Source organism: Zeus faber, assembly GCF_960531495.2.
Source record: "Zeus faber genome assembly, chromosome: 19".
In the NCBI taxonomy this organism is placed as follows: Eukaryota; Metazoa; Chordata; class Actinopteri; order Zeiformes; family Zeidae; genus Zeus; species Zeus faber.
In genome coordinates this window covers 3183748-3194965 of record NC_137206.1, presented here as the reverse complement: position 1 = coordinate 3194965, position 11218 = coordinate 3183748, and the positions used below count along the sequence as shown (strand labels likewise).

The 11218-nt window shown below is 45.7% G+C and overlaps 1 protein-coding gene across 2 annotated transcripts in view; it reads left to right on the top strand.

The window, feature by feature from the left end:
* The window catches only part of adcyap1a (adenylate cyclase activating polypeptide 1a), a 6710-nt gene extending 764 nt beyond the window's left edge, over positions 1 to 5946 (top strand). Inside the window, exons 3-7 of one of the 2 annotated variants that reach the window (XM_080020710.1) lie at positions 800 to 910; positions 2177 to 2281; positions 3250 to 3384; positions 3884 to 4004; positions 5819 to 5946. In XM_080020710.1, the coding sequence (XP_079876836.1) occupies positions 800 to 910; positions 2177 to 2281; positions 3250 to 3384; positions 3884 to 4004; positions 5819 to 5827 (481 nt within the window). In that variant the 3' untranslated portion in view covers positions 5828 to 5946. The remainder of the gene's footprint in view (positions 1 to 799; positions 911 to 2176; positions 2282 to 3249; positions 3385 to 3883; positions 4005 to 5818) is intronic. The other variant, XM_080020711.1, reaches the window with a different exon arrangement.
* The last annotated feature ends 5272 nt before the right edge of the window (positions 5947 to 11218 follow it).

The window sequence follows — 11218 nt, the reverse complement described above, 5'->3', positions numbered from 1 at the left end:
TTTCTTTTCTGTCAGGAGATTCTCCTGCCTGGTGATGGTGTCATCAAATGAGGTTAAAACTCAATTGAATCGGTTCTCCCTAAAAGGTGTTTCCCCTGTTTGTCGTATTACTTCAATTCATTCATTCACCAGTTTTTTGGATTTTATTGAATTGTATATTTTTATTCCATAGAGAGAGAGAGAGAGAGAGAGAGACAGAGAGAGAGAGAGAGACAGAGAGAGAGAGAGAGACAGACAGACAGACAGACAGAGAGAGAGAGAGACAGACAGACAAAGAGAGCGACACCCATCATGCGATTGTGTGAGGTGTCTAATTAAGTTATATATTAATTCACTTTCATTATTCATTCAAATTGATTTAAGGAAATGGGTTTAGGGACTTTGGGAGGTTTGTTCTGATTCCTAAATATCGGAAGCGCGTCAAAGCCAAATAATTAGAAACGGAAATGTACGATGGGTGATTTTAATATTTGTGAATTCATTATTTAAGCCCTTCACATTTTGCTCGTATCTCTGCATAAATACACTTAACATTCCCAAAAGAGCGCATTAGGTCATTTTATTTTCAGATCCCGTTTATATATCTGGTTTTATGGGATTTTAATGGAATTTGATAGAATGAAAATAAAAATAAAAATAAAAATAATAATATGATTTGTTTTAATGTATATTTAATATTCAAACGTTGATCCATCAGCGCATTTCAAGGAACCAAAGGCTTTCAATTCTAATGACTCACAGACATGATAATATGAAGGCTGATAAATCACTGAGAGGCGTCAAAATGTCTTCTGCTCAGAATGGACAAGGAGCTTTTTGAGGAGGATGGAAACTCGTTCCTGAGCCTCCCCTCCATCTCCTTGGGGAGCCCAGAGGACGTCTACAGCCTGTTCTACCCTGCAGAGAAAAGGTGAATGTTCTGCACGCCACGCCCGTCACGCCGGACATCTCATTATCGGATGTTTCTGTTCCTCCGTCTTGTATGTTTTACGTTAATGTGCCGTTTTGTCAAAACACTTTTTTTTTTTTGGTAATCTTTTATAGTGGAAATAATTAAAAAAAAATTTTAAATATAAACCACGATAAGCAAACGCCAGTTTCCTAAGTAAATAATTAAGTGTTGTTTTATCCTAAATTTGACAATGAGCAGTTTCGCAAAAATCCCCGAAAAAAAACAGAATATGGGAATGGTGGAAACAGTGGATTTAGTTGGAAGGGGCTGCACGTACGAGGGCTTAAAGATTCCGGGAGGGACGGGGGAGTTGCAACGCCTCAAATAATCACAACCGGCTGATACAACCCCTCCCCCCCGGAAGCATGTCTAAATGAATGAAATTATATCCACTGTTAGAAAACGGCTTTTTTCAATCGCACTTTTATAACACGTTGCTGTTTTCTCGGTTCACCTCCCATGAGCAAGCCCACCCTTTTTTGACCGCCCTGCCCCCGCGCCGTCGGACCTGGCCGCGCCCGAACCCTTAGAAGCTTCTTGCCGCGCCTTCTGCTGCATTCCCTTGAGGTCGGAATTCAGGAAAAAATCCGAACTCCTACTTGGGCCAATGCGAAGGAATAAGTCGGAATAGCCGGATCGCCCGGCCGGGAGTTTGCTCGGAAATGGAGGCCGTCGACTCGGAATAACCGAGTTCCGACCTCCAGCGGAATGCAGCGTCATAGAATCGTGCTGCATCCTCAAAAGTAGAGCGAAGGAGGGGCCATCTGAGCCCGAGTTCCAAGTCGGAATTTCGCGAAGTTTGCTGTGATAACAGAGCCGGCGTCACAGCAACGCGGCGGCACCAACCGTTAACCGTGGCTGGTTTCTATTTGAAAACGCCTCCTTACTAAACTACTCTGAAAGTATCAACTTGGAATATTACTGATTTCCAACTTCCACTGGAATGCAGCATGGAACCAAGCAAACGTAACATAGCCTGCACTAGTTGGGGTATGTAGATCATGGCGCTTTGGTCGAAAATGAGTTAAATAAAATTCAGGCGAGACGATCGTTTAACAGCCATTTTGAAACAAACGAAGGAAAAAATAAAAAATAAATGCCCCTGGACCCCCCAGAGGGGCGGAGACGTTAACCCCACCCGTCTCCAACCCCAAGCCAGGCCGTTGTGTGTGTGTGAGGTGAGTTGAGGTTGTTAACCGGGTGTTTGGTGGTTTTATCATCCAGAACAGAGAGGCATGCAGACGGCATGTTTAATAAGGCCTACAGGAAAGCGCTGGGTCAGTTATCAGCAAGGAAATATCTCCATTCTCTGATGGCAAAGCGCGTAGGGTAAGGACATCTCTCTGTTTGAATCCCTTTGGTTTGAGTGTGTGTCCGTCTTTGTGCATTTTTGGTTTTCTGCTCACAATCCACCCTCCGTTCCCCGTCCGTCTGTCTGTCTGTCCGTCCGTCCCCAGAGAGTCCAGTCATCAACCGCAGCAAAAATGGACCTCTGGGTTTTTTTTCATGGAAAATTTCTTGTCGATATTGTGTTGTTGAGGCGCGGAGAGAAGAATCTCAGATGCTAATTCTGTTCCGTGTGAATAATTTATAGGACAGAGTCCCAGTGGCTCGCATGGAAAAGCATGAACGTAATTAGTGTGATGAGTAAGACAATTTAACTCCTATAGAAAAGCATTTCATGCATGTTGCCAACAGAATATACATTTCACTTTCCTTGAAACATGATTTATTAACTTTCGTAATTTTGAGACGGTGCGACGGTGGCTATATTTTGTCTGTAGCTGAGACCCTCAGGCACCGCACCCCAAGGGGGCTTTCTGGCGTTACAGCGACATGTGTGACCCGTCGGACTGTGTGAGGATTTACAATTTCGGGAAAAAGGCTTTTTAGAAGAGCGGTACAAGCAAAATAGAACGACTCGTCGTGTTCGTACCAAACCATGGGTGTGGAAGGGAATGTTGGAAGGATGGGTGAGCGGATGGATGACGAATCGATGGACGGGTGGATGCATGGATGTAATTAGTGGAGGGGTGGGTGGATAGATGAGTGGGTGGGTGGTTGGATGGATAGATGGCTCGGTGGGTGGGCGGACAGACGTACACGGCTGAAGTATCTCAGATTCCTTCCAAATTCCCGGTGGTGAGCTTCAGCCCCCTCGGTCGCATCTTATTTCTGGGGTTAATGGAAAGCGGCGCCGCAGAATCCGACAAGTCACACATTTCAGCGTGACACCGCCGGGTGCGACGTGGCCCTCGCTGCTTCGTAGTGAAACCTGCTGCCTGTCTCCTTCGCAGCGGGGGCGGCGCGATGGACGACGATTCCGAGCCGCTGTCCAAGCGGCACTCGGACGGCATCTTCACGGACAGTTACAGCCGCTACCGAAAGCAAATGGCGGTGAAGAAATACCTGGCAGCCGTCCTGGGGAAAAGGTATAGACAGAGATATAGGAACAAAGGACGCCGGATGGCATATTTGTAGCTCCCCCTAAACCAAACTGCAGCGTGTACAGCCCAGAATAAGTCATTTTGAGATAAATGAACAATCAGTGGATTGCTTTTGTGTTCTTTAACATGTATTTATGTATGGTGTAAGCCATTAAAATGAATATTTTGATAATATATTGTTTTTTTTTTTTTTTTTTTTTTTTACTTCAGCACTTCAGAATGCACATATATACTTTGTGGACCATTTAATTGTTCATTATAGATATATTCTATATTTATGTACTAATTTATTACTCTTAGTCTAGAATTATTCGGAGGGGAAATTGTTAACATGATCATATGCTCCAAAACCCATGTCTTTTAAACATCTAGCCAACAGATTTAATTTTGAGGAAAATAAACTAGTTTAAAAGACAATCAGTACATTGAATGATGCTTTTTGGGGAAGTGAAATTAAGCGTTTAGGTGTCTTTATCCACAACAGCCTGGAAGACATAGGGTTTCACCAAATCCTGCAAGAGATAGACATTGATGCCCTCCTGGATGGGGATGAGTTTGAGGCAATTTTGGGAGACTGGCTCAAACAGCTCTCTCCCAAGTTTCCGGTGAGTTCAAGGCCCTTCCCCGAGGCCGCGCCCCGAGGGCCTCGGGCCCCTCTCCTTTCTAATCACCTCGACCCCTCAACCCTGTGATTTCACTCGCACCCCCGATCTACTCCATCTCAATTGTGCTCGAGTCTCTGCAGAGTTTGGACGTCTGTATTATCCTTCACTGCCTCCCGTGCGCTCCGCCGTGCACGGAACGCAGTGCGGCTCAATCTGGAATCTTTGACTGGTGTGTTATACATATCATGTTCATGGATGTAGATTCAATTAAATCCACCCGTTCTGGCTTTAAACACTTAACGATACACCGGTAAACCCTTTCCTTAAAGGGGTACTCCAGTCCTGCATGCTAACTGTGTTAGCTCAGTGCAAGGCGATCAACGAGCCTGGCTCCAGTAAAATTCGGGAAATACCCCTTGAAGCGTCTTAATGACGAGTTGGAATAAAAACGTATCAACGAGATTGTTTTAAATGCAGCTCATCTTTTACTTTCTGGACCTGAAAGCAAATACCCCCCCCCCCCCCCCAAAAAAAAACAAAAACTGGAGCATCCCCTTAAAGGATATCAATGGCATCCAAACTCCCCAAACTGGGAGGACGAGCAGACGAGTACTTTTGAGGTTTTTCTCTTGACCTTCTATTTCTTTTCCCTTTTTCTGTGGTGTTTGCAAAGTGAGCTCAGGCCTTCAAATGTTGTGTTCCTAAAAAGTTACTTCTGTGTGGGGCGGGGGGGGGGGGGGGGGGGGGGTGTCCCTGAAAACCCCCGGAACGCAGCTTTGGGTTTTTCCGCCGCCTCTGCTCCCATGTCACAAGTATCGCCGGCGAATCAAAGCCAAGCGTTACATGTGGCATGGCCGCCGCCCCCTTCTCCCCCCGCCCCCGGACCTGTTCTCCACCAGAGACGACCGGCGCCGTTCCACGACCCCCGTGTCGAAAAAACCCTTTTGATCTGTTGTCCTTCCCTCTCTGTCCATGTGAACCGATATCCAGTGCATCGCATGATTAAAGTACTTGCACTAGCTTCAGCATCCGTGCAGACTCCTGCGACGACGCGGCTCTTCGCTTGTTTTGTGATCACTGCAAACGTTCCCGCGCGCCTCCTCCTACTCATCCTCCTCCTCCTCTTCCTCCTCCTGTTGGATGTTCTCTTCCTCGACGTCGCTGCACAAGAAGAAAAAAAAAAAAAAAAAAAAAACCCTTGTCCTCCATCGAGGGAAGGTCTGACGAATGTACTTAACTGTTGGCAAGAATCTCAGTCTGTTGTTCTGCTTTTACCTGTTGTTGCATCTCGCGCTCAAACTCCGCGAAAAACACTTTGTAAGACGCCGACACAGTGTTGTGTAGGAACAAGAGCTGTGATTGGATAAAGTCTCCAAAGTCCCCGAGACGCGGCCCCGCGAAAGCCTCCGGCATTAGAACGAGCGGCGAGGCGGAGCGCGGAGGGACGGCAGGCGGGACGAGAGAGACAGCAAAGTGAAAGACAGACGGGGGGCAAACAGAGGAGGGCGAGACGGAAAGGCCTTGATTCAAGCCCCCCGAATTGTTAGGAAGCGCATGCGGGTCTCAAGCACCCTCGCCAGGCTGAAGCGCCAACTCCAGAATCCCCGTCGAGCCCAGTCGTAGGCGACGAGGTTGCACATGCACCCTCCGGGTAGCCACCCCGCATCCACCCCCGCACCCCCCCCCCACCCGAGGATGTAGATCCTCGTCGAGTGGAGCTGCCGGGGGTCACGTTCTGCCAGCGTGTGGCTGGCTGCTGGTTCCAAGTCCCGTGTGTGAAATCAACCTTTCTTTAACTCTGCATTCCCCTCCAGGCCTTGTGACGCAGGAAGGCAACTCGTGGCTGTGGTGCCTTGCTTCGACTTTAAAACCGCCACCCGTCATGGATGGCTCTTTAGTGGCCCTGCAATGCTGCAAACCATCCGCTTACACCCCGCCCCCGCACCCTTGTCTCTGGGGGGGGGGGCTTTTTGCATTTAAAAAAACGAAAGAAAAAAATAAACCGGACGATCGGACGTTTAGCGGCGTCAGACCGGCGCCTCGAGTGTTCCTCGCTTGTGGTTCTTTACTTTGTCGTTTGTGTTTTCATTTCTTATCTTTTGGGAGACTAGGGTTAGGCTTTTGTGAAAAACGAATCATTTCTCACTGTCCGTGCAACATTACGTGTGTCATATTAAAAGCGCCAGTAGCCTTACCAAACGTGAAGATCCTCTTCAAAATCGATATCTATCCATCCATCTAACTATATATTTATTGTGTAGAAAAATTAATCGTAGACAGTGCTATTAGAAATGGAGATCCTCAGGGGTCAAGTAAATAAATGTTAAAAAAAAAGTGTTGTAAAATTTGTATGAATAAATTTTTGTAAACAACATTTCCGTCTAATCTTTGGAGCTGATATCACCATAAGTCACTGTGAAGCTTTCCTAGCGATAAAACTAAGTTCAAATCATCAAATTCCTCGATCAAGGGGGTTGATCTGGTTTGGAAAAAGAGAATCTGATGAAACAACTCGAACAGTTTATCACAATAAATAAAATGAAACCACTGATGGCTTCTATGAATTCTGTCTCAAATGTCAAATGGCATCTACAGTACAGACCTGAGGTTCTCAAACATTTTTTAGTAGTGGACCCCCTCTGAGATCTGTCTTTCAGCTCCGCACCCCCTCCACCGGCATTTCGGAAAAAAAAAAAGAAAATTAAATGATGTATTGTATGTGCATCGTATGTTTTTTTTTTAACACTATATCGAACTAATATTTTTTAACATTTTTTTTTTGAATACCCCCTGCAGTACACTAAAGTACTCCTAGGGCTACGAGAACCCCCATTTGAGAAACACTGGTATATACTGTCAGAATAATTTTAGGGGTGTCCATTAAAGGGGATGTATATGGAGTTCATGAGTCGGTCATAAGCCAAACCCCACAGAACATTGGGTGTGTGCAGGAGGAATGACGATACGATTCTTTCCACCATGCATACCGCAACTCACTGGTCTCTGCCGTGAAAACTGTGACCAGTTGGCTGGGCATCTACACCCGAACACCACCCACACCACCCACTCAGACCTTTTCATAGCAGAGCTGCGTAGCTCTACCAGAAAAGTTGCCATCGCCACAGGACATGTCAGTGTGGAAGGCAGCCATTTGGAGCAGGGGGCTCGAACCAGCGCACCTGGTTCGAGCCCAACATGCAATATGTTTGTAATAACTGTTAAATCTGGCCTTGCAAATTAATTTCAAAATCACAATGATTTATTATTGGCATAATAGGCAATTTTACTTTATGTTTTCATAATATTAAACAGAATAAAATACAAAGATTAACAAAGATTTCCTCATGGTTTTTTATGATTATGTGTCTGGTTTTAAGAGATGTATCATTATGCAATTTAGGAATAGGCGCTGTAAACGAAACGGCTTAATGTGCAGCAAATGTGGGACAAAATGATGGAAATGAGGATAAAAGGTAATTTTCCAAAGCCAGTAAGCAAATAAATTTACCTGGAGCATTGGACGTTTCAAGAGAGCCGGTGAGCCAGGGGAGGTGGAACTCCAAATAAGGACATAAACGTCACCGCCAAGGAAGGTGGAACTCCAAATAAGGGCATATAAGTCACATCAAGGTGAGGCTTGTGGAAAAAGTTGCAGAACAAATAGTGCAAGTGCAAATTGAATCTTCAAGTCACTGGAGTTGAGATTATCCATTCATCACTATGAAGCTCCCTGTGGGGCATGATAAAGATTACATTGCGGTACGTCACAGCCCCAAACAGCCTGATTGTCCTGTTCAGACACAGAGAAGAAGAGAAATTGGTTCTGTGGACCACTAACTCAGGGGGTATAGATTTGGCAATTTTAATGCTGCAAAAGGGTGGAGCCTGGCCAGCGGCCCCCAGGTAGTTTGAGATTGAAGCTGCTGATTTTGAGATCCTAGCTGCCTCACACCCACAAGGACATTCATGTGCCATCCATCACAGTTTTCACAAAACACCACATTCAACATCAAGGAGCCTGCTGACAAATAGGCGTGTGTGGCAGTTCCGCCTGCCACACAAGCCCGAGTGGTGTTTTCAGGGCCCTCCGACATAGACACAGGCAGAGATGTTGCCAACACACCAGTATTGTAGAGAGTGGCAAGATGCAACAAGCCTGGAGCAGTTGGACACATGTCATGACAGAGGCTCTCCCTGCATGTGTGTTGGGAGATGTGTGTTTTACCTGTTGTTGGTTGATTGCTTTGATGAGCAACAGCTGTACAGCCACTCTGATCCTGGGCCCAATTACCTCGACCCAAGACAGGTGTGGCTGCTTAAACCACACCACCTCCACACCAAAGTGTGTTACCGTTGTGGTGGAAAATTACTGACTATGACGGTATATTTTGCTTAAAAGAAAATCTTTGATCTTTTGAATACTGTTGTGTTGGTATGGAACCAGATTGTCAAAGAGATCGGGGTATGATCAGAGGGGGTCACTGGAAGTGTTACTATCAAGTGTTATCAGAGTTTGCTTTACGACCCCTTATGGGCATTCTATTTTCAGTTAAGGAACCATTTGACCAATCATTCACCAGTCCTTAGATAATTTAGCTCGACTCCAGAGGGGATGTCCCCACTTCCTCTTTGTATGTTGATTTCTAGATAGTAGGAGTTTTTTGTTGAACCCTTTAAGAGACCACAGAGAAAGAATAGGGAAGCGCCTCTTGTCAAAAAAAAGGGACAGTTTTAGGAGTTTGACCTATGACCATGTGACTGGGTCTGGTGCAGCTTTCCTTTGAATTAAACAAGGGGTGTCTTTGTTCTCTTTGTGAAGCCTTTGAAATGAACAAAGGGTGCCTTTGTTGTCCTGACCTGGTTGAGAGGTGGTATTAAAGTGAACAATGGGGTCTTTGATTCCTTTGATCTCATTGATGTTCCTTTGAAGTGGACCATGTGGTTTCTTGATGACCCTAGTGTTGTTTACAGATATCCTCAAACCTATGTGATGACTGAGTTAAGCGGTTGTGATTGAAGCAAACAATGATCTCTTTGATGTCGTTGATGTCTTTGAAGTGAAACATGTGGTCTTGTAATGACCCCACGTGTTGTTTACAAAATAACCCACATGACACGTGATGACCTAACCCTAACCACCCCACATGATGACCTCATTAAGAACCCCTTTGATGTGAACACATGGTTTCTTAATGACCATGTGATGTTTAAAAATGCCCCCACCCCCACCTGAACCATGTGATGACCTAACAGAAAGTCCAACAGTAGCCCCAAATTGTAGGACATTACAAGCTTGCGAGAAGTGGCCAGGGAGAAGCGGATAGAACGCTAAAAACAACAATGAGTTGAAGCAGGAAAGTGATTGTTTTGAGTATTCACCATTTCAGTCTGACCCACTAGTCTTGGGCGATCGTACAAAATTGGTGATCGCTGGGGTGGTGCGCGCAATAGAATGTAATGTAATGCTGCTAATGTGGTCTCCCCATTAGAGATGTGCAGGATTAATTATTTACAAGTTAAGTATTTATACAAAACCTTCATTTTTGTGTAAATACTTAATTAAATCCCAAAGCAACAGAAACAACAAAGAGCCATGCGTGAAACTGCATGGCACAGTGGGGACACACTGGACGGACAGTCCCCCCAGTCCCTTCACTCAGTTGCGTTTAAAAATGTTGTTTCATACAAGTAAGACACAAACAAAAATAATTAGATCTAAAATAAAAACACAGGCATGATGTGGTGTGGGGATGGTTTGGTTTGAGCGGCCACACCTGACATGGATGTAGGTAATTGGTGGATCTCGGATTAGAGTGGCTGCATACCTGTTGCTCATTGGTTGGTCTAACAAGCAGCAGGTAAAACACCCATCCCCACACTCACTCAGGAGAGGAGCCTGTGTCATGACATATCTCTATCTGCCCCTGGGCTAATTACAACTAGCCCTCTCTACAATAAACTGGTGTCTACAACACCGTCTTCTGTGTCTCTGTGCTGGAGGTCCCTGAAGACGCCATTTGGGTGACGCGTAGTCTGCAAAAATGCCACACTGGCACCTGAACAGGGACTCTCTGGCACGGGGAAGAGACACAGAGGGGCCGTCCGCAGACACCCTGGAGCAGGTCAACGGGCAGCCCCAGCACCAACCCTATCTAGACTGGCAGCAGCAGCACCCAGGGGGTTCGCTGGATGACCGGGGGAGAAGCAACCCGCAGCAGCCGCCACGGGTAACTGCCTGCAGCTAGCTCCTCCGCCCACCATCCACCGCCGGGACCATCCAGCAGCCCAGCGGCCAGGCCCCACAACAGCCAAGTCCAGCCACACCTTCACCCGCCAGCACAGCAGCCCTCAGACCCACGCTCCAACACATATTATCTGTATTGCTTGCTATTGTTATTGAAAAATGCGTGGTCATGATGTTGATACAAATCAATGACATGTTATAATTATATATTTTATGCTCATTTTTGCACCTTAAAAAAATTATCAATAAAACTATATAAACGCTTGTATAAGAGGTGAGCGTGTCATTTTGCATCATGTCTACTCAAGCATTTGTTAAGGAAGGCATCCTACGATCCTAACCACCCAGATTGTTCACAGGGGTAGACAAGTTACAGAAAGAAGTGGAGGATGAAGCAGGAGAAAAGTTTAAGAGAGTAGAGAGAGTTGTAGAGAGATTTAGGGGGGCAGTGGCTCAGGAGTGAGATAGGGGTTGTCTAGTAATAGGAAGATTGCCGTTTTGATCCCCGGCCCCTCATGGAAGTGTGCTAATGTGTCCTTGAGTAAGAGACTTCATCTCCTAACTGCTCCCGGGGCACCGCTATATGGTGCCCACTGCTCCTAGATACGTCAGTTACTAGGATGGTAAAATTGCTTCAGTACTTGTACTCCGTGCAAAGACTAATTGAATCTAATCCAATATAATGGAATGTGGAAAGGGAGACTGTGCAAATATTTTACCACATTAAACACCCGGCGCTACATAGATATTTTACAGCAGCTTATGACGGTGTATAATCACAGCTTTCACAGTAGTATTAAAATGAATCTGTCGGAAGTGATGTCAGACAGTACCGCTGGAGTGTTTGATAACTCATGACGTTTTCACACCAAAATTAGCAGGTTGACGTGGGTTTGTTAAAAATAGGCGATTGACAGGCCATTTTTTTCTGGTGCTTCACGAACCACGTCATGAACACATCGTAAAAGGG